This window comes from Enhydra lutris, unplaced genomic scaffold (assembly GCF_002288905.1).
Source record: "Enhydra lutris kenyoni isolate GAN:26980312 unplaced genomic scaffold, ASM228890v2 scaffoldscaffold4, whole genome shotgun sequence".
NCBI lineage: Eukaryota > Metazoa > Chordata > Mammalia > Carnivora > Mustelidae > Enhydra > Enhydra lutris.
The window spans coordinates 17,091,467-17,118,878 of NW_019154088.1; the positions used below are offsets into that span (position 1 = coordinate 17,091,467).

At 42.0% G+C, this 27,412-nt stretch overlaps 1 protein-coding gene across 1 annotated transcript in view; it reads right to left on the minus strand.

Annotated features, from left to right (window-relative positions):
- The window catches only part of LOC111162137 (SHC adaptor protein 4), a 131,673-nt gene that overhangs the window by 82,311 nt on the left and 21,950 nt on the right, over positions 1-27,412 (minus strand). The window contains exon 2 of the mRNA XM_022526334.1: positions 8,272-8,342. Coding sequence (XP_022382042.1) covers positions 8,272-8,342 — 71 coding nt within the window. The remainder of the gene's footprint in view (positions 1-8,271; positions 8,343-27,412) is intronic.

Consider the following 27,412-nt stretch of genomic DNA (forward strand, 5'->3'; position numbering starts at 1 on the left):
TGTGTATTGCGAATGATGTTGCTCTGAACATAGAAGTACCAATATCTGTTTGAGTCACTGTTTTCAAGTCATCTAGAATTATACTCCAAAGTGGAATTGCTGGATCATATGGTAATTCTATTTTTAATACTTTTAGAAACTCCCATGCTGTTTTCCCTAGTGGCTGCATCATTTTATATTGCCACCAAGAATGCACAAGAGTTCCTAATTTCTCTACACCCCGCTAAGATCTGTTATTTTTCTGTTTTTTGGATTTGCGTATTTGTGTTTTCAATAATAGTCATTCTAATGAATGTGAAGAGCAGTCTCATTGTGGTTGCATTGATTTGCATTTCCCTAAAGACTAGTGACATTGAGCATCTTTTCATGTGCTTGTTGCCCATTTGTATGTCTTCTTTGGAGAAATGTCTATTCAAGTCCTTTGCCCAGTTTTTCATAAAGTTGTCTGTTTTTTTGCTGCTGTTGAGTTGTATAACTACTTTATATATTGTGGATATTAACCCTTTATCAAATATATGATTTGAATATATTTTCTTATTCTGTGGGTTGCCTTACACCTGTTCGTTCAAATAGTAACTGTGTGCCTATATGTGAGAGACATTGCACTAATGACTGAGCAAAACAGTGCCACCAGCTTTCATACCCTCTCTCCCTTCACTTGACTCTGTCATGCTATCAGAACCTCCCCAATGTTTGGAAACATTTTAAAAAAAATTATTATTACTAGATATTTGGAGTCTTCTAAAAGGAATTTAATTGACTATTTCATCTCAGATATCTGTGAATTGAGATCTTAGTCTTAAATAGGTTGTGAGGAACTGGGGAGCTATGAAAGTTGACACTAGAAGAGACAGTCACTGTCCACACACACACACATACACACACAGCCCAAACCTCCAGCAAGAGCTTCCTGCCATCTACACATGTGTGACAGGAAGTTCTTCCACTTTAATCAGTGCTTGCCAAAGAGTATTTGACTAATAGGTTTTATTGTAACTGTTCTCACCAGCTGACAAAGTTTATAAACCTTGACCCTGGGACACTGGACCCTCACTCGGGTCTTAACATTCTTTCCTGACCAATTTTTTTTTTTTCTCCTTACCACTCTCCTTGGTAAATTTCTTCATCAAGGAATGTTTCCTTGCATGGCAAGTTAAGAGACTCAGTCCTCTCTACCCACATCTGGCAGTCTTTATTTCATATGCCATGTGGGCTACAATCCTACTGACTCCAATGGTCTCCTCAGAAGTCAAAAAAGAACCCACACACCAGATTCAGTACAGTTAGTCTAAGGTTTTTTTTTGTTTTTGTTTTTTTTTTAAGATTTTATTTATTCATCTGACAGAGAGAGAGATCACAAGTAGACGGAGAGGCAGGCAGAGAGAGAGAGAGAGAGGGAAGCAGGCTCCCCGCCGAGCAGAGAGCCCGATGTGGGACTCGATCCCAGGACCCTGAGATCATGACCTGAGCCGAAGGCAGCGGCCTAACCCACTGAGCCACCCAGGCGCCCCTAGTCTAAGTTTTTTAAAAAGATTTATTTACTTACTTAAGAGAGAGAGAGCAAGAGAGAGAGAGGACAGAGGGAGAAGGAGAGAGAGAAAAACTTTAGCAGACTGCACTGAACGTGGAGCCCGAATCCGGGCTCAATCCCATGACCCTGAGATCACAACCTGAGCAGAAACCAAGAAACGGACACTTAACGGACTGTGCCACCAAGGTGCCCCAGGTACTCCAAGATACACACACTTGTTCCTGGGTAGCTGCAATCTATCTCATTCCTCTAATCCTCAGGACATTTAGATAAATGCCAGCCTATTTTCAAATAGATACCTTAATTTAGTCACCAAACATAGATATTTGACCTCTACAGAATACTTGCCCTCCTCACATTCGTATGCCTTAGAAACCACAAACACAGGCCTTTATGTAAATGTTCAGCTGCACTGTGGATCTGCTTTGCAACAAATGGTTGCTAGTGTGCGCGCGTGTGCACACAGACACACACACCCCCGCACCCACCCACAGTATGGATTGGTCTCTGAAGAACTGCTTAACATCCTGTTGAAGCCAAAGAATCAAAATTTCAAGATAGTGAATTAAATTTGCAGAATCAGTGTTCATTAGCAGTAATGTTTCAAACAGGAAATTGGTCCAATTACAATATCATCTGAGTTATGATCTCTGGTTCCCCATTGCTTTAGCTAGTTCCAAATCACACAAATAGCAGGCTTTGTGTCTATAGCAGCAGTTCGAAAAACAACACCACTCAAGGTTTTTTTGCCCCCATGGAATGGAATGGAACGGAATGGGGCAGATAAATTAATCCATGATGTTCAGCCCTTTACAGCAGGCTAGAGAAAATGAATCCCAAGCCAGGACCCTAAAAAGGGAACATTTACCACCCATTGTCTAACAACTTCCCATCTTCCTTCATAGACCCCCAGGGATGGCAATCACAGGGATGAGGCAAACCCACAGCCAGCTGCTGCTTCCCAGCTGTCCTGGAGCCTGGTGTGGGCAGATCCTATGTTTGGTGTCTTGTGCTTAGCCAGGCTGATTTTATTACTAAATATGAGTTACAAACATAAGGCAATAAATACAGGAAGAGGATTGAGTAGTGAGACCATGATCTTGAGGTCCCTCCCACCAAGAATGTACTCTGCCCCTTGAAGTAAATGACACCCTGTGATAAATGCGATGAACTAGTGGTAGGAATGCCACTCTGGAAAACAGTATGGATGTTCCTCAAAAAGTTGAAAATAGAGCTACCTACAACCCAACAATTGCACCTCTAGGTATTTACCCCAAAGATACAAATGTAGTGATGTGAAGGGGCACATGCACCCAAATATTTATAGCACCAATGTCCATAATAGCCAACCTATGGAAAGAGCCTAGGTGTCCAGCAACAGATGAATGGATAAAGTAGATGTGGTGTATATATATAATGGAATAGTAGGTAGCCATCAAAAAACTGAAATCTTGCTATTTGTAACAACGTGGATGGAACTAGAGGGTATTATGCTAAAAGAAATAAGTCAATCAGAGAAAGACAATTATCATATGATCTCACTGGGATGAGGAATTTGAGAAACAAGACAGAGAATCATAGGGGAAGGGAGGGAAAAATGAAACAAGATGAAACCAGAAAGGGAGACAAATGATAAGAGACTCTTAATCTCAGGAAACAAACTGAGGGTTGCTGGAGGGTGCGGGGGTAGGGATAGGGTGGCTGGGTTATGGACGCTGGGAAGGGTCTGTGCTATGGTGAGCGCTGTGAATTGTGTAAGACTGATGATTCACAGACCTGTACCCCTGAAACAAATAATACATTATATGTTAATTTAAAAAAAAAAAAGGTAGGGGCGCCTGGGTGGCTCAGTGGGTTAAAGCCTCTGCCTTCGGCTCAGCTCATGATCCCAGGGTCCTGGGATCGAGCCCTGCATGGGGCTCTCTGCTCAGCAGGGAGCCTGCTTTCTCCTCTCTCTCTCTGCCTGTCTCTCTGCCTACTTGTGATCTCTGTCAAATAAATAAATAAAATCTTAAAAAAAAAAAAAAAAAAGGTGAAGCTGCTACACAGAAAGTGATGATAATCTAGTCCCGTGGCCCAAAGGTGACGTAGCTGTGCTCTACACCAGAGCTATGAATTTTCCACTCAGCTTTCTTATTACCAAGAAGTAAAACTTGCCATTAAAACAACCGATCCCACTCTTAGGGGGGAAAAAAAATGTGATGAACCAGATGTCCCCGCCACAGCTTCCTATGAAGTTCTGTTCTTTGGGGTTGAGAGTCAAGCCCTGTTCCACCAGCTCCACTTACTGGGTTTACTCTGAAATGTTGTTTATCCCTCCTTCCATATCTGAGGCGAGTTCCCACCTAGATACAAAGAAGGAGGCATCCTTAGGGAGAGATGGAAGATTTTTTTCTTCTTCGCCTGATGTGAATGCTCACTCAAAGAAGGGAAAACAGACTTAAGGTTTTAGTGACCTGACTTATTTTGTGTGAGTGTGTGTGCGTGTGTGTGCACACCCTGATTTAGAGCGAATGAGGCATTTTGTTTTCTTTAGCTTTGTTTTTAAAACCAGGATAGAAATTCCTTTTTGAAGAGAGCAGATGACACTATCATCCTTAGCATGATTTTTCTCTCATTTCCTCTTGATATTGTCTTCTAGACATTTGAAGACAACTGTGGCTGTGGGCCTTTGTTCTAATGATCGTGTTTCTCTTTTCTATCAGGAAAATCTCCTTCTTTGCCCATTCGCATGAATACCTGGTTACTAAAAACTGATACCTGGTCCGAAATCAGTCTGAAGGATAAATGCCTGGGTGAGAATTAGTGGTGGAACAACAGTAGAAACCACCCACGAGGTCCCTTTGGGGACTGAATCTGGAGTCAAGGTGGGAGGGGGGTGATGGAAGGTTTGAAAGGAGTATGATCCAGGGAAACGCTGAGAAAGTGAATGGCCTCTTGTCCTTTTCATTGTTCTCTGCTCTATTTGAGGACTCTCTGTGTTCTAAAAGTCCTGTGCATTTACCCCTCAAACAATTGGCAGAAAGGTCTGTCATGAAGAGAAAAATTCAACTCTACCTTTCTTCTCTGTTTCAAATGCTGATCCCCCTGTTAGATCTTAATCATGGCTCCTCCTTTGTCATCTGGAATTTCCCATTGCTCTCTCCCTATTGTCTGGAATAATGTATTAACTAATTTGGAGATGATGAGACCATTTATCATGAGTGGGACATCAGCCTGAAATATCGTTTGTATCCACGGTGGCAATTAGACACACTAGTTGACCAGCACTCACACCTGATTGATTTTACATTTATGTTTGATGGTAAGGGGAGGGAGATGGCTGTGGTCATACAAAATAAAGTCCTTTCTTTATTCTAACTAGGCCAGTGAAATCGTTCTTCTCTTATTAATTAGGATTATGAGTTATATGACCTTCACGAGCATGTGAACTTTAGATTTAAAATAATTTAAAACCTGATTAAACCTAAGGTTTTAATGATAACACCTGAGACAACTGGTAACAAAACAACTTGAAAAGTGGCCGAATGTCAAAATACATGTAAGTTGAATGAAGAAAGGAGAATGAAATAAAGAAGGAAAAAAAGTAAGTATCTGGGAAATGGTAGGAATTAGAGATTTTAGAGAAATCTTTGAACTTGCACAACTCTGCCCAGAGCACAGTGAGGTGTGCCTGAATCACTCATGGGCTTGTCTACAAGGAATAACATCCAGATACCGTGCCGGGCACCTTCCCTTGGGTGTGTACATTAGTTATAAACTGAATCTTCATGGCATAGAAAAAATAATCTTTTACCAATTGCTAAACGATAGGAAAATACAGACTTTCAAGTTCACAAAGATTTAAAAAATCGATACTAAAAACAAAAGATACTATGTAGCTGAGAGGGAAGAATATCAAGTAGTCAGTTCTGCTGCAGAACAATTCAGCAACATGCAACAAATGGCTTCAAAACAGTTCCACGGTTTGGTCTTGTTCGAAACCTTGAGGACATTATGCTAAATGGAATAAATCAGTCACAAAAGGACAAATACTACATGATTCCACTTATATGAGGTACCTAGAAGTAGCCAAATTTATAGATACAGAAAGTAGAATGGTGGTTGCCCTGGGCTGGGGGAGAAGGGGAGGAGGAGATATTATTTATTCAGTACAGAGTTTCGATCTGGAAAGATGTGAAAGTTCTGGAGATGGATGGTAAGTAACAGTTGCACAACAACATGAATGTACTTAATGCTTCTGAACAGTACACTTTAAAAATGTTATGATGGTAAGTTTTAAGTTATGCACATTGTGTTACAATAAATAATAGTTTTGAATATTGAGTAACAGAGAAATGTTCAAGATGATAGAAGTATTATCAACTATTTTCTAGATTTTCTTTTTTTTTTAAGATTTTATTTATTTATTTGACAGAGAGAGAGATCACAAGTAGGCAGAAAGGCAGACAGAGAGAGAGAGAGAGGAAAGCAGGCTCCCCGCTGAGCAGAGAGCCTGATGTGGGGCTCAATCCCAGGACCCTGAGATCATGACCTGAGCCGAAGGTAGAGGCTTTAACCCACAGAGCCACCCAGGCGCCCCTATTTTCTAGATTTTCTATAAAAAATCATTGTACTTTCATGTATGAAAGAAAGACCAGAAGGTATTCCAAAAGACAAAATATTGGTAGACGTTATCTTAGGTGAGATTTATGAGTGATTTTCTTTTTTCATACTGTTCTGTATTTTCCAAATGTTCTCAGTAACCATACAGTCTTTTTATAACTAGAAAATAAATTTCAAAAGCCTCTAGACAGACGGTAACTACACTTGAGGTGAGCACAGCATAAAGTATAGAGAAGTTGAATCACTGTGTTGTTCACCTGACACTAATGTAACATTGTATAACAAATGTATACATTTGTCAACCATACACAAATTTTTAAAAAATTAAAAAATAAAAGCCCACCCCCTACATCTCTATCCCTCACCCTGCTTTATTATTATGGTAATGGCACTCATTACTATGTGAAACTCTATTGTATATTTATTTGTTTCCTTGCTATAGTCTTGTTTCCCCAGCTAGAACATAAACTCCATGAGGTCAGACGCTTCTGCAGCCTCAATTCTTGAACAGTTTCAGGCACTTAATGGGCACTCCATAAATTTTTGAGTGAAAGAAAATAAGTAGGAGAATGAACAGAAAAAAACAGTCATCCTCAGGTAAAGACAGGGGGCATTCCTTTGTCCAGTGTCCTTAACCCAGGTACCTGGCATAGCTACTTTTTTCCTCCCATCTGTAATCTGCTCAGGATTGGAGAAAGGGTTTTCTCCAAGTTAAGGATCATGGAGATGAAAATAAAGCCTGTTAACACAACCGAAGTAGGACTAATATGGGAGAAAATCATCTAGATACCAGGTCACCTGCAGAATAATTGAAGGGACTGAGAATGAGAAAGAGAAAACTCAGAAGAGAAGAAATGCAGCTATCTCCAAATCCCAGGATGCAGTCAGGTAGAACCATGTATTTATTCAATAATCTCCATTGAGCCTCCTCTGTGTGCCCAGAACTGAGAAAGCCACCAAGAGGACAAAAGAAGTAGAATTAGATTTCATCTGAGTGGCCCCATAGGGAATACTGGGGGTTGGTGAGAAATTTGGGAAGACGGATTAGAATGCATTCTAGTGAGTCCAAAATAGCATTTCCTAAAGTGCATTTCATGGAACCCTAAGGATACGTGGGATGTTCATTTATGTTACATGAAAAAAGGGATTCTGAGGCCAAATAAGTTTAGACAATCTAGTGAGAGAATTTTTTAAACTGCTACACAGGACTTCTCAGGGTTTTTAATATTCTCTTGTATACTGCCACTCTCCTAAAGAGCAATGTGATTCCTTTTCTCAAAACTTTGAACCACGGGACATTTTCTCTAGGCCCACAATTTCATGGGATGAGCATTAGGAAGAGTTATCCTGTCTTCACAACGAGAACATTCACCTTTGGAAAGGGTGGCCAGCCACCACAGATGCAGATGGGCACTGTGGCTTATCCATGAGACACATGGTGACACCACGTAGAAAAGATGCCTAAGGCTCCATCCTGAATCACTCACATCAACCCAGTCCTCTCACCTCATCCCCTCATCTCACAATTCTCCCAGTTACCAGTCTGGACACTTGCCTGTTCCTCTTTCCATTTTTGCCTTGAGCTTGACTTTAGTGACCCATGCCTTGTATTTCTGCTTCTCACTTGTGCTCTGTGTAATCATGATTTTGGTTCTTCCCCTATGCTGGGTAAGGCTCCTCTGGTTCAACCCCACGCAGCTCACTGTACACACAGGAAGAAGATGCAAGTGGGGCAAGAGGGTTCTATGCCTCATAAATGGAGAGAACTTGGGCTTTCTGATACAGATAGCTCTTCCGTGGTCTTCTTTTCAGCAACTTCTTCAACAGGTCTGAGGTTCTGTAATGGTCAATGTCTAGACATACTCTTAAATACTGTTGGTACTTGGAAAACCAGAGATTTCTATGACTTCATCATCTTATTGGTTCTTATATGGACTGCAGATGCTCCACCACACAGTTGGGAAGTCTTTCACATGATGAGGCCCTCACCCAAGGTCACTGGGCTATGTTCTACCTTCCAGCCATAAATAAAAGCCCGTGGTAGATTTGAAAGCTTGCATGAAGTTCCTACAGGGAGAAACTGTTCTGACTTTAAACTATAGCCTCCAAAGCCTCTCCCATTTTTGTTCTCTTACCTTGTAACTTGGGTTCTCATTCCAAAATCCAGTGACCTCATTGACTGCAGTACTTCAATACAGCCCATGTACTGGAATAAGAAGAAGGAAAAAAAGAATAAGTAAGGGGAAAAAATAGCACAATGATGTTTCTCATCTTCCTAGTGATTTCCTGGGAAACACCTTAAGTCAGCTCCTGATATCAACTTACATTAGCACAGCCAGCCTACCATTGATATTTCTGACCATTAATGGACACATGCCTTAAGCCTCAGTTGAGTTATAAAACATCAGCTAAATCCCAGCCATGATATTGGGAAGGCAGGTAAACAAAGATGATGTGAGTTCATTGGTTACGAGCATGGGCTGTGTGCATCTGACTCCTGGCTCTGCCACTTATTGGCAAGCTAAGCACGTGTCACTAATGGAAGCTCAGCACGTTACTCAACTTCTCTGCACTTCAGTTTTGTCACCGGTAAAATGGAGACTACAATTAGAATTGTTACGGGAGTTAAATTTTTTCACATGGGTGAAGCTCTTAGAACGGCCCCAGGTGGCTGCATGTGCTCCAGTGTCATGTGAGGCAAATAACAGAGGAACAGTGAAGCTCCTAAGGAGATAAAACAAGCATCTAATTGCATAAGTACAGAATTAAGTCATATAAGAAGATCGTTCTTTTTCACAAGATCATTTACTGAAAGGGTTCCAGAAAGGAAGAAAGAGTCATGTCCTATGCCAGGAATGGCTAAGTTTCCCTTGAATATGGAGTATTGGGAAAGGAATTGTGACTTATAAGGGAAAAGAGAGTTTATATTTATTTAATGTGGAAACCATGGTGGGCTGCCTGTACAAGAGCGAGGTGGTCAATCTGTGTGTGAGAAGCCTTATGTCGGCAAGTATGGTGGTGGGTTATTAGTGAGGGGAGAAGTGAGGATGTTCCTGTCGAGGGAAAAGTAATGACAGCCCACACCGAGGAGAGATGGCGGCAATAGGAAGGAGGGGACAAATTCAAGTGACGTCATGGAAATGGGTACTACACGATTCGGCAGTTGGTTTGATCTAGAGAATAAGAGACAAGGATGAGTCAAGTATGACTCAGATGTTTCCAGCCACGGTAGTAGAGGGAACAGTGATTCCATTAACAGAAACAGGAAAACCAGGAGAGGGGAAGATGATGAGTTGGTTTGGGATGCGTTGACTGAAAGACATTGGTGGAGTATCCAGGAAATGACAAGCCTGCAGTTGAAAATTGGATTCTGGAATGGTGGAGAAGAATTAAGCCTAGGGATGCAGACTTAGTAGTCTTCTGTGTAGCTTTGCCAAGTGAGGCCGTGGGAGTAAATCCTCTTAGCAGAGCCTTAGCTGACAAGGGAGAGAGTTTCTCCGAGAATGAGCTCGGAAATGTTATGAGAGCCAAGCGGTCTGATTGAAAGTGATCTGTCAGCTCCTTGGAAATTATATGCTTCCTGTTTAGCTTTCCTTTGGAAGCCTTCCAGCCTCCCTCTGCTTGGAAATGGCAAAAGCATCAGGGAAGGATGGCAGGATCTGAGGGGTACCTCCCCAGACACTTCTTAGAGTATTTCTGAGCAAATTCTGTAGATTTAGCATCCTAATGGCATGCCAGCCTACCAAATGTTGCCTAGAGCCTAGTGCTGGGATAGCTGGCTGACCAGGACAATCACCTCGTGATTCTCAGCCAGATTCATTTATTACACTCCTCTTGGGTCTCTAGTATTGACACAACAAAAAATTTTTGAATGCTTTCTACCATTCCAATCATGCTTAACTTCCCCAGGTTAAGATATAACTGGGAAAATGAGTGAAGTCTAGAGAGTTCTGTTCAATAATCCATAAGACTTGTTAGGAAAGGAAATCTAAATTTAGGGGATATGGTAGAAAGCTCATCTCAGAACTACTAGGAAGGGGCACCTGGGTGGCTCAGTGGGTTAAGCCTCTGCCTTCAGCTCAGGTCATGATCTCAGGGTCCTGGGATCGAGCCCTGCATCGGGCTCTCTGCTCCGCAGGGAGCCTGCTTCTCCCTCTCTCTCTGCCTGCCTCTCTGCCTACTTGTGTTCTCTCTCTCTGTGAAATAAATAAATAAAATCTTAAAAAAAAAATAAAGAACTACTAGGAAAGGAGATTCCAAGGGTTCAAGCTTTACATGGAGGTGCACTAAAAAGATTGTTTTCATATCCTCACTGGCTGCCCCAGTTTCTTCTGCCTTCAGTGTCTTCTCCCATGTCAAGACTTAGCTCCAGGTCCTCTGTTTCCTGCACCCTTCACCCTGGAAAGAATGAAGTCTCCACAAAGTTGAGGTACATGTCTGGGCTACACCTCCAATTCCCGCAGGAGGCATTGTCAGTACAGAGATGGGTGTCATCTTTCCCTTCAGTGGTAAATCATCAAGATGAGGTAGTCCTAACCAGCCCATCAAGGCACAATTTGAAAACGTAAACACCTACATTTTTCCACCTACATTTTCTGCCAGAGTGACTTTTCAAAAGTACACACAGACCATGTCTCTCCTTTGCTTGAGACCCCTGGTTTTTATTATCAAAGCAAACATGTTATAAACCCCCAGACCCTGTGTCTTCTCACCCCTCCTTAACCCCCAACTTCATCTGTGTCACTCTTCCCCTATACACTTCACTGCCACATTGGTCTTCTCTCTTTTCCTCAAATACACCCAGCTCTTTCCAAACACAGGGCTTTTGCCTTGGCCCCTTCCCCTCTCCCGTTCTTTATTTCTCTTCCCCCATCTCTTTCCAGGACTGACTTCTTCTCATCCTTGATGTTTTAATTTAAATATCACTGCCTCCTGTCACCCTTCATCACAGCCCTTACTGGTCACCTTCTTGCCACTGATTATCAGGTGTACTGGTTGGCTTGCTTGTTTACTGCTCATCTTCATTCCCTTGACTGTAAACATTATAATCAACACTGTGTTCCTAGCACCTGGGATGGTGTCTGGGACATGTTGGTACTCAATAAATACTAGTTGGAAGAATGACTAAAGCTTCTATTGTTCAACTCCAACAGTGTCTTTAAAATGAGCAGAGGGAGAGAAGAGACGGTGGGATGTGAAGGTTTGACTGGTCTCTCAGCTTGGGGGATAAATGAGGCATACAGGAGAAATAAGGACTCAGAAAAAGACTCCAGAACTATAAACCAGGTTGATACCTTTGGAAGACTTCTGAATTTCTCTGTTGTCTCCTCTGTTTGTTATTTTTGTTAGGCCCCATCTTAGAGATTGACAACAAGCTAAATTGAAGAGGTTTTGTAGCGAAGAGGGAGGCTGGCGAGCATGTGCCTCCTCCTCAGGCAGTCTAGTGGCTGTGGGTAGGGAGAGCCCTGGATGATAAAGCTGATGGTGGGGACTTTAGCAGGAAGGTAGAGCAGACTGCATATCTGATAGGAATGGGAAAAAAGCCAAACAGAGAGTCAGCTGGACAGAGATGCTCCAAGGTCAATGAGACTCAACACCCACACCCGTGTGAGGAAGTGTCAAAGTGGGGGCAATTCTCAGTCCATTCAGGAAATCACCAATGGTGGAATTTGGGTTATCAGTGAGGAAAGAGATTTTTAGTGGAGAGACCGAGAACAGGAAGAGAGAGACTCTTCCAAGGCTTTGTTCTCAATCACACTTCGTGGCAATACCCACCTCATCTGCTTCCTTCTAAGACAGACCCAGGCATTGCTTCCGATCCCCTTTCCTTCATTGGAACAGCTATTTTGCTCCATACGCTTGACTGCCAGCAATGGCACAGGTCACACCTTCTGCCAACTTCATTGTGATAAACCAAAGTTTCTGAAGAAATGTGAGTCATGCCTGAGGTGATATGACAATGAGTACATTTTCCCTTCCACCCCGGGCATGTGTTAAGAAAGGTGCTCTGAGCAAAATGAAGGGAGGGAATTGGTGCCTGATTTTTCACAATTATCCTGAAGTCCAGAATGGACTTGGTCTTTTCATTAACTCACATAGTCCATTTCACGCAGAAACCATTGTGAGGAAGCAAAGAGAGGGCAGTGCATAAAAATAATCCGTTCACTTCTTTGTTTAGGTACCTGATGACCACATAAGCAGACAGTAGTTGAATGTCAGTGCCTGAGGAAGGAAAAATTTGGTTTGTTGATTTAGGTATAAACTGGGAATGACAACACCTCTTACTTGTTTATTAAATGTGAATCTGAATAAGATATGGTCTCTCTTCTCAAGAAACCCAGCCTCAGGGGCACCTGGATGGCTCAGTCAGTTAAGCATCTGACCCTTGATCTCAGCTCAGGTCTCGATCTCCTGGTCATGAGTTCAAGCTTCATGTTGGGCTCTACACTGGGCATGGAGCCTACATTTAAATAAAAAAAGAAGAAGGAGGAGGAGGAGGAGAAAAAAAAAAAGAAAGAAAAAACCCAGCCTCATAAGGATAAAAGAATCATGAAAGAGATTATTTCTTTTCTTTCTAAGAGTTTAGTCATTCCATTTAGTAGATGAAGATATTAAAGTCTATTAAAGGGAAGTGCCTGTCTCAGTTTCATTTATTCATTGAGACTGAATCGGGGTTTATTCCAAAGTCCCTAGCCCATTCCTGCTACTCTGTGTAAGCCTTGTATAACAGGGAAAGAAAAAACAGAAAGGGTCACTGAGCTGGCTCCCACTGACTCTTCCTTTGGTCTACTGACATGGCTAACAATGAGATGAGCCTGGGGGCCACAGCAGTGAGAGCAGGATGAATCCAGCTACTTCTGGGGACCACAGGAGGTGGCACATGAGACACAAGACACTCCCTGATTCCTGACACTGAGAAGACACCAAAGACATTTATTAGAGGCATACAAGGGTGGTGAGAAAGTAGTGGAGTTCAGCAGTGCTCAGACAACCTTTCTTTTCAGCCCCTGACAGCCGGCTTACCTAACTCCTAGCTCATGCTCTCTCTTCATGCCCCAAGGCAGCAATAATATTTTTGTACTGTTTGAGCTTCAACCACTTGCTCCCAGGGAGAGGTGAACAGCCTATTCATAGCCGTGTGTATCTTGGGCTTTGAAGAAATTACTGGGGTTTTCAGACAGGAGGAATGATAGCTAGCTTATGAGAATTTCTCATATTGGCTCTGTCACAGAATGATTTTGGCCATATTACCGAAAGAAAAAGGATATATATTCTTATACCCTCAGAAAGAATGTCTGAAGGGCACATAAGAAACTGGTAAGAAAGGTAACAGCAGTTACTTCTGGGAATGGGAGAGAAGCAGGGTTTTACTTTTTACTTTACACTTTTATATTGTTTATTTTTTAAAATAAGTAGGTAATATTATTATAGGGTTTAAAATTTAAATAAAGCCTGCCTTAACCTCTAGGAAGCACAGTTCATTAATTATTAAGTAGGATTAACTCCCTTTTTTTTTTTCGGTGGCATACAGTATTCCTTTCTTAGAATGTGCCTGGCCCTGTGCCAGGAGTATAGCTGGATATTGTTCAAGAGAAGGCTCCAGGCATAGGCTCTGCATTTGATAAGACAGGGAAGAATGACACTTTGAAATAATCAGAACACCAAAGAACAGTATATAGTTCAATGTGATATGACAACGGTCTGACCTTCATACAATAAATGTTTGACAATAGTAGAGGCCACCAATGTGGACCAAAGACACTGTAGGATTTTTGTGCCACCTTTAAATAACTTCTAGTCTTTCTCACTAAGAAAGGGGGATCAGAAGGAGGACGTTCTCTTCATAGTCTTGAGATGTTGTCTCCACTTCCTTTCTTTCTGCTCATGCCTCAACTCACTATAGTAGTTCTGTCCTCAAAACTCTACTGAAACTGTCTGAGCAAATCAACTACGTTATCATAGTCTACTTGAGTGAACTGTTTTTGTTCTCTGGTTCACCTGCCCAGGGCATTGCGCTTGCTGACCTCTACTCACCTCCTTCTGTTTCCTCTGACCCTCTCTCCCTGCTTGACTTTCATGAGAACATTTTTCTCTAATTCCTCATCTTCATCCTCTGACTGTTCCTTCTTAGTCTCCTTCACTTTTTCCTTATTTTTACCCCTGTTTTTTCTTTAAACAATGGTCTCTTCTCCTCTCACACTATACTATGCAGTCAACCCTAACTGAATCTTGGAATCAACAGGGAAGCTTAGAAAATTCTGCTGTCCAAGTTCTACTCCCACCCAATAAAGTCAATCTCTACCATGTATGCCTTCAATTATTACCTGGGCGCTGATGGCACAGAGATTTTCCATCCACGTTCTTTGCATGCTGCAGACTGGTATAACCACATGAATATTCATTCCACTCGGATTGCAGATTTGGTGTGTCCAGATTATTCCTCTACTTAAATTTCTGATCTTAAGCAACAGTATCACCAACCACCTCGTTACATGAGCCAGAAAACTCAACTCTTCCCCTTCCTTCAAATCCCTCAGCCAATCAGGAGTCAAGCCCTACCAATTCAAGTTCCATATCACCTAGGGGATCTCTCTTGTCTTCTTCCCTCAACTCCACACCCTGACCCAAATTTTACCATTCTCTTTTGGGCACTCTGACTCTCAACTGCAACATATGCACGTTCCATGGACCTGAAATGAACCATATTCATTTGGCTGGCAGTAAGCAAGAAAGCAATCTCTTTGTTCAACCCTGTAGCCCCAAACCCTACTCTCCAAATTAGACCTTGACCGCAATGGCCGCAGGGAAAGGAGACCTCCCTGTAAATACAAACAAAACCATAAGACACTGATTCTGACCTTTGACAGCGCACAGATGTGGGAGATTTAGGGATGGCCCAGAGTATTCTTTACTCTACCTGAGTTTCACCTTAGTGCTGAATTTTGAACATAACCCCCACAACAAGAGAGTCTCTGGTGTCCCCCACACCTCTGAATCTGCCTTTCCCAATGCAGCTAACACCTTATTGAAATTTGGGTCTGGCATGATATGACTCCATCCTATCCTACTCCATTCCCACCCAAAAATCTTCACAGGGCCCCCATCCTCAGACAGAGCTTCTCCAAATTTATAGAACTTCAAAATCACCAGAGAAAGTTAAAAAGCAGATTTTAAAAAGCAGATTCCTGGACTCTGAGAGACTCTGCTTCAGTAGGTCTGAGTAACTGTGCTTTAACAAGCACTCAGGTGATTCTGCTACAGGTGGTCCAAGAATCACACTTTAGAGAAAAGACCAGTTTGCAGGAAAAGATCCAACTTTCTTAAGCTTAGTGGATAGGGTCCCAACTATCATCATGCAAAGGTCGCTTCTTTCAAGAATCCTCTCCTCTTCTCCCCTTCCTTATCCAGTCTTGACTATACTCCCTTTCCCAAGCCCTCCTCTGCCCACTCTGGACTACTAGCAGACTGCTAGCAGACCTTTGATAAAAGTCTGGTTGCCCATATGGCACTTTTTATCAACATGTGTAAATCTCTTTTAAAGCAAAAATGGTGTCTATTTCTTCTTTGTATCCTCAGTGTAGAGCCTAGCTCACCAATGTTCCTAAGATAAACGTGTAAGATGAGGCTTGAATAACTTTTGAGAAAGAACAGGATGTGTATATAAAAATAATCATATTAAAGATTTAGATAACACTAACCCCTTATTCAAACTAAATCTCATCTCAGTTAGATTTCCCCAAAGAATAATCATAAAGGTCAAAAACTCAGTGCTTAATAATTATGATATTAATGAGTGAATTAACCCAGATATAAGAAAGTAGCCAGATGAGGACAAACTCAGAACAAAGTGTCCTAAAAGAAGAACAGAATGCAAACCACTCACTCAAGTCCTTTGTTGCTATTTGGGATATGATTTTTCAAGAGAAGTCAGAAATCAGACTGTATCTGCAAGTTTTCCTAATATCAAAACCCAACAGGTCACAGTGAACAATCCAAAAATGAAATTAAGAAAACAATCCCATTGTAACAGAATGAAACAGAATAAAATATTTATGGATACATTTAACAAAATAAAAACAAAACTTATACTTTTAAAACTATAAAATATTGTTGAAAGAAATTCAAGAAGATCATAATAAATGGAAAGATATCCACCTTCATGGACCAGATGAGTTTATGTTGTTAAGGTGGTGAAACCAAAATCTCTCAAAACTAATCTACAGAATTAACTAAATTCCTATCAAAATCCCAGATGGCTTCTTTGCAGAAGTTGACAAGCTGCTCCTAAAACTCACAAGGAAATTCAAGAGGCCCAGAGTTGCCAACATGATTTTGAGAAAGAACAAAGTTAGAGGACTCACATGTCCCAATTTCAAAACTTACTACCCAGCAACACAATCAAAACAGGTGTGGTATAGCATAAAGATAGACACATAGATCAAAGGAATAGAATTAGAACCCAGAAATAAACCTTCATGTTTACTGTCAACTGATTTTTGACAAGGATGCCAAAATAATTCAAAAGGGGAAAGGACAGTCTTTTCAACAAATGGTGCTGAAGGAGGGGTGCCTGGGTGGCTCAGTTGTTAAGCGTCTGCCTTCGGTTCAGGTCATGATCCCAGAGTCCTGGGATCGAGTTCAGGGATCAAGCCCTACTTTGGGCTCCCTGCTCAATGGGAGCCATACATCTCCCTCCCCATATTCTCTTCCCCCTGCTTGTGTTTCATCACTCTCTGTCAGATAAATAAATAAAATCTTTTTTTAAAAATGGTACTAGAGCAACTGAATACCTACATAAAAAAAAAAAAAAGAATGAAACTGGACCACATATGTCACACCGTATGCAGAAATAAACTCAAAATGAACCCAAGACCTATGTATGAGAGTTAAAATGGTAAAAGGAAATTGGCAAAAATCAGGACCTTGGCTATAACAGCAACAGCATAAGCTAATAAAAAATAGATAAATTGGATTTCATAAAAATTAAATACTTTTGTGCTTCAAGGGAGACTACCAAGAAAATGAAAAGAACACACACAAAATGGAAGGAAATATTTGCAAATGATATATCTGGTTATGGACTTGGATCCAGAATATATAAAAACTCTTACAACCAATAATAAAAAAGACAAATAACCCACTTTTAAAGTGGGCAAAAGACTGAATAAACATTTGTCCAAAGAAGATATATAAATGGCCAATAAGCTTAAGATCAAGCTTAAGATCATTCATCATTAGGGAAATGGAGAGCAAAATTACAATGAGGTACCACTTCATGCTCTCTGAGATTGCCATCATTTAAAAAACAAATGGACCCAACATAGCAAGTGTTGACAAAGATCTGGAGAAACTGGAACACTCATACAGGGTGAGAATGTAAAATGGTGCAGGGAGAGAATGTAAAATGGTGCAGGGACTAGGAAAAACAGCTTGACAATTCCTCAAAAAGTTAAATTTAGAATTACCATATGACCTAGCAATTCCACTCCTAGATAAATACCCTTGGAAACTGTAAACATATGTCCACACCAAAATCTTGCACCTAAATGTTCATAGCAGTATTATTCATAATGGCCAAAAAGTAGAAACCACCAAGTACCCGTCAACTGATGAATGGACTGATAAAAAGGACACATCACGCATTGGAAAAGCATTTGGCAATGAAAAGGAACAGACTACTGATACAGGCCACAACATGAGTGAATCTTGAAACTATTATTCTAAGTGAAAGAAAGCAGTCACAAAAGACTGATTTCATTTATGTGCAATGTCCAGAGTAGACAAACCTATGGAGCTAGAAAGGAGGGCTGTAAAGTTTAGTGGATGGGATCTGACTGCTGAAGAGTCCAGGGTTTTCTTTGGGGTTGATAAAGATGTTCTAAAATTGGAGGTATTGGCACAACCCTGTGAGTGTACTAAAAACCATAGAATTGCACACTTTAAATGGGTGAATTGGATGGTATGTGGATTACATCTCAATAAAGTTGTTACCAAGCAACAATAACAGGCAAAACAAACACTATCTGCGAGACAGCATGTGACCCTGATGTAAACTATACAAGAAATATGGTCGAATAGAGGGGTAATGAAGAATGAAATGAGTCATCAGAAATCATTAAAGTTGTTTGACGTCCTCTTCAGCACTCTTGAGGCAGAGCTCACTGATCTTCCCTTGGGCTCCCGGAGCATCTTGGTCATGGAGCTGTTCACCCAGTTGTTCTGCCATTTATCTTTTTAAATGTCGACGCCTGCAGCTGGACTGTGGGCTTCTCAAGGGCAGGGAGTGTCTTAGTCATCATTATCCCCAGCACCTCTTATAGTGCAGTAAATGATTTATTGGAATGAAGTAGCCAAGAAATGATATTCAGGAAGTCTCAAAATAACTTGCATCCTAACTGGACCGTCTGTCATGGGTTCCTTCTTAAAGGGGTATGTTGCCAGTTAAAATAATCAAGAGAACCCGGCCAAAGCTGTCCTCGTGCCAACTCTGAGTCAGTATGTGCGTCGTACGAGAAGGGAAGGGAAGGGCTTCCCCGCTTAGTGTAGCAACCATGGGAGGGAAACTGGGGCACATAGTCAATGGGGCTGCAGGGCCCCTCCTCCAGAACAGGGAGCAATACTGGGGAACACGTTTCAAGGGAGTTCAGTGAGACAAGCAAGAAGACAGACCTCTGTGGAAGAGGCACAAGGGGTCTTGGCCAAAACAGACTTTTCTTGGAGTGGCCCAGTAATGCATTTGAAACCTGCATCCGAGAGCACAGAGCCGTGGACACCTTCCCTCTCTCTACCGTTCTCTGTTCTCTTGTATTTGTCTTTCTTCGGAGCACTGTTTGCTGCCAGCTTGGCGTGTTTGTTTGTTTGTTGTCTGTCTCCCCACACTAGAACGTTGGTAGCAAAGAGCTGAGATCACTCTATCCTCCACACTTGGAAGGCCACCTGGCATGGAGTAACCCTCAAAATCACAGGCTTTGGTTAATTAAACTTCACACACACACACACACACACACACACACACACACACACACACACACACCTTTGGTTGAATTGAATATATTTTTAGAAATCCAAACATCTCCCCTGCTGAGAGCTCCTTCTCTTGCTCCAGGTTCAACAGCCTGAGTATCTGTAATTGTTCATTCATTCACACTCCAGGTGTTGGCAAGCAAGCCATTTCAACCCGGAGTTCTCACTGTTTACAAAGACGAAATCTTCTAAAAGTAAGTTGTGCGTTCTGCTTGTTCTTCCGAAAGCCAGAACTGCCTCTGCTGGCTTCTTGGCCAAGCCAGAGCAGGGCTGTGTAGGGGGCAAACCTCAGCACCTCGGCCACCCTCACCTCCCATGCTCTTTCCCAACCAAGTAGACTCCGTTGCCACAGCAGATGGAGAAAACATCTGTTGTTTTAAAGTCCTTGTAGGGCAAGAGGAGCTGATGTCTTAACTTTCATTTCCTGGGGGAATTTTAGAATTAAATAAGGGAAGTTTAAGGGTGCCTGGGTGGCTCAGTCGTTAAGGGTCTGCCTTTAAGCTCAGGTCATGGTCCCAGATTCCTGGGGTCGAGCCCCACATTGGGCTCCCTGCTCAGCAGGAAGCCTGCTTCTCCCTCTCCCTCTGCTTGTGTTCCCTCTCTCACTGTATCTCTCTATCTCTGTCAAATAATAAATAAATAAATAATTTTTTAAAAATTATTAATTAACTAATTAATTAATAAGGGAAGTTTTAAATTGATTCAAAAGAAAATTTCTCTTTGATAGCAGTGGGCAATCCAGGATCCTGCAGATAAAACGTCTTGAGGGATAGAAGCCCAGATCAACAATAAAGATCTTGGTCAGGTTGGCACTTTGATGACACTCTAACACACTAGGATATGAGCTATCTACAACTGGCCAAAGAAACCTTCCCATGTGTCTGAAAAAAAGTCCCGGCCGTCCGTGGGCAAGGAAAGTATGCCAACCATCTGCATCACGTGGGGCGGCTATGCTGGGTCACATACCAACAGTCCTACTCCCATTGAGAACCCCTTACCACAGGGATTTTTTTGAACTGAGAGAGGTTTCATCTCTGCCTACAGACCTGAGCACAGACACAGTCACCCAGCCAGAGGTCATCCCTGTGGCAGAAAGCAGACGGGGAACTTTGGGAGGGCCACAGCCTCTCCCAGGAATAACTCGGCACCCACGCATGGGGAGACATGGGCAGCTCTTTCTGTGGATGGGCAAGGCCAGAAGGGCCAGCCTATGTGACCACGTGCTTTGACACAGAGATTTGCACGGTCTCTTTTCATTTGATCATTGCAATAAAATTGCGGCAGACACTGAGTAAGGGTCTGACACTCAATTTATGGATGGGAATAATGGATTCTCAGAGGTTTGGTGCTCTGTTCAAGGGCCATGGAGCTGCTTAATGGAGAAGAACCCGGGTCTCTTAATGCTTAATGCTATGATAGTCCATGGTATCTCCCTGACCTGGAGAAGCTAATCATCTAGGGAAGACTCCAAGCCCAGCATTTTTCAAAAATACCAGATAGTACATAGTGATGTCCCTCCTGTTGATGAGACATCTGCTGACAGCAATTTCCTCATGGTATCTGGGTCAAGTAGGAGTTTTCCCCATGACGCTTACCCCTCCGAAGTGCCCATGCTTCATGATGGGTATAGCCTGGGGAGATATTTAAAATGAAAATGAATTCAGGACACTGAAAACTTCTGGGCTGAAGACACTACACGGAGCCTCTCATCCCCCATCCACCCAAACCCTCACTGTAAGCAGCAAAGAGCTGATATTGCTCTATCCCCAATACCTAGAATACGGCCTGGCAGACAGTAGCCCCTCAAAATACATTGTAGTTGATTGAACTGCTTATGTTTTTAAAAATCCAAACATCGACCATGCTGAAAGCTCCTTCTTCTGCTCCAGGTTCAAAAGCCGAAAGCCTGAAAGCTAGACTTGTTCCTTCAATTTTTTTTTTTTTAATCCAGAGAAAAGAGAGTGGGAAAGCCAGCCATCCTCTGTAGGTGGCAGATGTTTATATAACCTACAGTCTCGCGGTGGCTTGAAGCGTGATGGCTGCCTCCACCGCCCAAAACAGTAAGTATTGTGCTCTGTTCCACACCTTGTCGGTCACCCTCTGTGCTCTTGAAAAACAGGAATTGCACTGTACGTAGGTGGATTTTCCTTGACCAAATATTCTCAATGTGCTCTTTGCAGAAACTCTTTAAGGGCCTTGTATTTAATATTCCATTTTAATGTTTATAAGATTCAAAAGCTGCACCCAATAGCTTTAAGCCAAGTCCCTTGTGGGGAGGAGCAAGTGTTAGCACTGTGTGCCGGCCTCCTAAGAAACTTTTAAGAGATTTTTTTTTTTTTTTGGTCACTGTGGAGGCCAAATCCTAGGAGACTGGGAATCCTTTTCTATTGTTCTTGGAGAAAGTCTCTAAGGTGGTGGGACTAGTTCCTCACAATGAAAGTGAGAATTGGGGTGCCTGGGTGGCTCAGTTGTTAAGTGACTGCCTTTGGCTCAGGTCATGATCCCAGGGTCTTGGGATAGAACCGCGCATTGGGCTCCCTGCTCAACAGGAAGCCTGCTTCTCCCTCTCCCACCCGGCCTGCTTGTGTTCCCTCCCTCTCTTGCTGTATCTCTCTCTGTCAAATAAATAAATAAATAAATAAATAAATAAATAAATAAATAAATCCTTCTAAAAAAAAAAAGGAAAATGAGAATTGGAATACTGGCCTTACTCTGATTAGCTGCTTTTGTAATACTAATTGTCTATGCTCTCCTGATAGACCCAGTGAAATCCCAGGTTGTGTCAAAGCATTAATACATTCGGAAGAGAAGTCTTAACGGTGTTGCTCACAGGAAGAACAACTGAATAATTGATCTCAACAACCATTTAACTAGAGACCTAGGGTTTAAAAAGCAAGGTTTTTCTTAATCCCTGGAAGACCTTCATTCCTCTGGACACTTTATCCTTCCATTTTGTCTTCATTCATCTACTCCCTGCCCCTCCTTTCTTTGTATATGTGGGAATTATTGGGACTGTTCCATTATTATTTCCGATTTTTTGCCTTCCCAGCGCAAAGTAGAATTACACTTCTCCTGCCTGTTTGAAGTTGGGTGCTGCGCCTGATTTGGCCAATAATATTCAGGTAGACTATCACTTTGAGAGTGGTTTTTCACATACCCCTTCTCTTGCAATTGGAGACCTCAGGCCAGGTCCCTGAGGGAGAATAACTCAGTGTAGAGCCCCCCAGCCAATCTGCTGTGGACACGTGGTATAAACAAGAAATAAACTTTTGTTGTTTAAGTTGCTGTAAAGCTGAGATTGCTTATTCACAGAATGACCTAGTCTATCATGACTGATACAGTAACCACAAAAGTGGAGAATAAATATGCCAAAGTCTAGGAGCACAGGTTTTAACAGCCAGGCAGGCCTGTGTTTGAGTCTCAGCTTTGCACATACTAGCTGTGAAACCTGAGACAAAAAACTTTACATCTCATCTCATCCTTATCTATAAAATAGGGACAATAAGTTACCCATTTCATAGGGATATTATGAGGTTCCAATGTGGTAACATATGTGTGGTGCTGAGCACAGTGACTGGCACATGGGAAGGGCTCAGCAAGGGGCAATGATTATACTGGAATGACAGGGTTGTTCTTCCCAAACCCCCTGAGTTCTACCCACCTCCTAGTTTGGGGAGCTAATGAATAAGTCTCCACTACCATGAAGGGACCTCAATCAAGACTACTCTTCATAGGAGTGTGATAAACACTGGGGTACAATGCGCTATGGGAATGTGTAAGAGGGGGCTCCAACGGAGCCTCAGGGAATCAGGGAAGATATTTCAGAAGAAGGGATGCTGGTGTGAGTCATAAAAGGCAACTAAGAAGAGGCTGGAGGAGAGATTTCCAGGCAAGAACATGACATGCTCAATAGGTAAGAGTAAGAATAAGGGGTACTGCTACTAGGTACTTACCAAAAGGATACAAACATAGTGATCCTAAGAGGCACCTGCAACCTAGTGTCTATAGCAGCAATGTTCACAATAGTCAAACTACAGAGCCCAGATGTCCATCAGCAGATGAATGGATAGAGAAGATGTGGTATATATATATATATGCAATGGAATATTACTCAGCCATCAAAAAGGATGAATTCTTCCCACTTGCAACAATGTGGATGGAACTAGAGGGTATTATGCTAAGCGAAATAAGTCAATCAGAGAAAGACCATTATCATACTATTTCACTCATTTTAAGAAACTCAATTTAAGAAACAGCACAGAGGATCACAGAGGAAGGGAGAGAAAAATAAAATAGGATGAAATCAGAGACGGAGAAAACCATAAGAGACCTTTAACTAGAGGAAAGAAACTGAGGGTTGCTGGAGGGGAGGTGGGTTGGGGGAGATGGGGTAACTGGGGGATGGGCGTTAAGGAGGGCATGTGATGTAAGGAGCACTGGGTGTTATATGCAACTGATGAATCACCAAACTCTACCACTGAAACTAATAACATACTATATGTTAATTACCTAAATTTAAATAAAATTAAATTTTTTTAAAAGAAGGGGTGCTGCAAAAATACCAAAGACTTCAATATGACTAAAATCCAGAGACACAGCTTGGAGGACAGGCAGCGGTTCTAGTACAACTATATCAAGTTAGTTGTCTGCCCACACAATTCAGTGGGCTCTTGGTGGGCAGAAGCTGGGTCTCAGTCACTTGCATTTTTAGAGTCTGGCACAGTACATGAAACATAGTAGGATCTCAACAAATGTTTATAGGATGTCTGATGATTATAAACAAATTTCAGGCTACTCATGCTTACGTGTGATGCCAATTTCTCCTCATTCTTTCCAAAGTTTCCAAACAACACTTCCGCTCAGCCCACTTCTCAGACCCAAATAAATACAAGCTAAAAATATAGCCCAGGTCATGAATCATAAATGAGATGGAAAAGCAGTGACTCACAGAAGTTAATCTGCTTCCCAGGAGAGTGTTGCTGGATGCCCTTTGCTGTGAAAGGTGGAGGCAAAATGCCAGCACCATCATTGTACAGATAAAGTTGATGTAATTCCCAAGCCTGCCATTGGGCACCCATCTGGTATTCCAAGGCTCCCATTCAGAGTTGCCAGGGGGCAGTGGCCCTGTGCATCCCATACAAGGCAGCAGAGGGACGGGCCCAGCAGAGGCTGACAAAGCTGCTCTGCATCTGTGCTCAAGAAAATGGTATAGGGCTCTGTCTACTGTCTCTAGTCGTCCAATCTGTGCACCATCTTGTTGGCTATGGCCTTAATTTGGTTACAGCTGTAGCCAAGGCAACACCTTTACAGAATGACTTAGCAGATGACCAACCAATTATGTTTTATATCTTTGTTTAATTAAGTTGGGAACTTTAATCTAATAGTGACAGTGTGTGTATGGTCTCTTCTGCCAACCCCCAATCACTTAATATGCTACAATTTTGGGGATTTAAGATCTTATTTGTCAGTTCTGAATCTCCTAAAAAATATTAAATAAATTATGCCCTACACCCTCCATCACACAAATCAGTCTCAGCCTTCAGTGCTCGGGACCTAGAGTTTTTAAATTGAATCAAACATTACTGGAGGAATACTACACACTCCCAAAAGACGGCATCGGCAAGTACCACCACAACGGAGACAAACTTAATAGCTCCATCAAACATTCTCTTCCATCCCCCTTCCCCCACCCAGCAGCGTCTGCACACACCCCCTTTAGAGAGTCAATGATCCTTACACTTTTGCTCCCACCCCTGCCTGTAAAGTAAATCTCACTCTCAGCAAATAATCTGAAATTTTAGCTAGCGGCATATATAGCTAAAATACTATTAAAAATTATAGGTACCCTTTAATTATTACTGGAAAAGGCCAGCATTTTTATCATCAGTGGTCATACATAGTCAAACATGATGTCCCCAGTAGGAGCATTTATATATGGTGGTTTTAATCTTTCCAGCTCTCTAGGACTGTAACCATGCCCGGTGTGTGGTCATGTCTGGAGGCTATGGTGGCCAAAGAGCCTCATTCATACCATCCTCCCTCCAAGTCACAGCACTCAAGTCCTCCATGAATGGTCGGTTGTTCTGTTATGCTGAAACCACAGCTCCCATTAGTCAGTCTCCCACATGATGATAAACTGCTGAATGACGTCATACTGGTTTTCAGCTTTTATGATTTCTCTGAAAAAGAAGCAGCCGCCAACAACATGCCTTTGCAGAACTGCAGCCCAAATGTTAATCATCTCTCATTACACTTCTTTCTGCTTGAAACACAAGAGTTTTCTGTAGCTCAAGCCAGTGAATCCTGACCCCTGATAATATGACTAGAAGGATATTAGAGTTTGGGGGAATTTAGAGATTACCCATTCAAACCTTTCTTACTTTTCATGGAGATTACCCATTCAAACTTTCTTACTTTTCACAAATAGTGCCCTATTTGATGTCACTCAGCATTTAAAGGGCAAGCAGGGTAGAGTCCATGAAAGATCCAAAACACAAGTTGGAAACACACAAGGAGAACCAGATGAGTGTGATACAGTGGAAGTCAAGAGCACACAGATTTTTTTGGAGAAAGAGACTGTTTACTGAACCCAGGGCAGTGAAGATGACCAAGAGGCTAAGGGGCTGGAAAATGTCCACTGGAATCTGGCAACTGTTGGCTTTCATCGTTGGCTTCAGTGGAGTAGTATCAGTAGAGGGGAGAAGAAGAGGGCAGAGAGCAGGGGATTTAGAGTGTGATGTAGAGGTGAGGAAGTTAACCAGAAAGCATAGTGCTTTTGTTTTTATTTTTGCTTTGAGAACTTTACATTTTAACAAAAGAGGAAATATAAACTAATAAGAGGAAGTTATTTTAAAAAATGGAACAGGCTTGCCCACGTGCTCATAGGATAGAAAGTTTGACAATAAGAGGACAGTGGAAGAGGATGCAGGGTCACAGAGCCCGGGGAAACAGAAGTAGAGACTCTTCGCGAAATGTGTAAGTTCTGACTCAAATAAGCTCTTATAATAAGAGCTTGTCCCAAGTGCCCGAATCATATAGCTTTCAAAGTTGGAAGAAGCATTTGCCCTTTTCATAAGCCTGGATACCATTTGGGGATTCTTTTTTTTTTTTTTTTTTTTTAAAGATTTTATTTATTTATTTGACAGAGAGAGATCACAAGCAGGCAGAGAGAGAGGAGAGGAAGCAGGCTCCCTGCTGAGCAGAGAGCCCGATGCGGGGCTCGATCCCAGGACCCTGAGATCATGACCTGAGCCGAAGGCAGCGGCTTAACCCACTGAGCCAGCCAGGCGCCCCCCATTTGGGGATTCTTAAATATTCTTATAAACCATCAGGACTGAGCCCAAGGGTGGTAAGTGGAAATGCTGTTAGGATGGACAGCTGCACAAGCCTATGATTTTAGCAACTGTAGCCTGCTTCAGAATTAAATCTCAGGGGCATTGTGATCAGAGCTAGAAGGGGGTGACCTGCTAAGTCAATATTTTTACAAAAACAAAACCCTAGACTCACAAAACCTTTGCACTTGAAAAAAACTCTTTGCCTCAATCCTCTAAATTTCAAAGCATTTAAAAAATTTGAACAAGGTCATGCAACATCACAAAACTCAAAACAAGTATAGAAATTTGCAAACCTGTTCGCTCTATCACAGACATCAAGTTCCCAACAAATTCTAACATAGATTTTTGAATCAAACTCAAATAATGCCTTTAGAAAAGTAACACCTTCAGAAAGCAACTCAAATAGAATTTCAGATTCAATTTGCTGGTTTTATAGCTTGTAATCATTTTTTTTTTAATTTCAGTGTTTTTAACTGAATAGAAAGAAAAGAGTGCAAAGAAGATCCTATTTTCTTTTAAAGTCCATTTGCATGGGGTAGATTACCTGTACTATTGGTTACTATATTAAATAATGACTTTCTACAATGTGCCTGTGAAAGCATGCAATCTTGATCTCAGGGTTGTGAGTTCGAGTCCCACATTTGGTATGGAGATTACTTAAAAATAAAATCTTAAAAAAAAAAAGTAATGACTTTCTAGGATATATTGTTCGATTTAGTCATCAAAACCCTAGGGGCAGGGGCACCTGGGTGGCTCAGTGGGTTAAGCCTCTGCCTTCAGCTCAGGTCATGATCTCAGGGTCCTGGGATCAAGTCCCGCATCTGGCTCTCTGCTCAGTGGGGAGCCCGCTTCCCTCCTCTCTCTGACTGCCTCTCTGCCTACTTGTGATCTCTGCCAAATAAATAAATAAAATATTAAA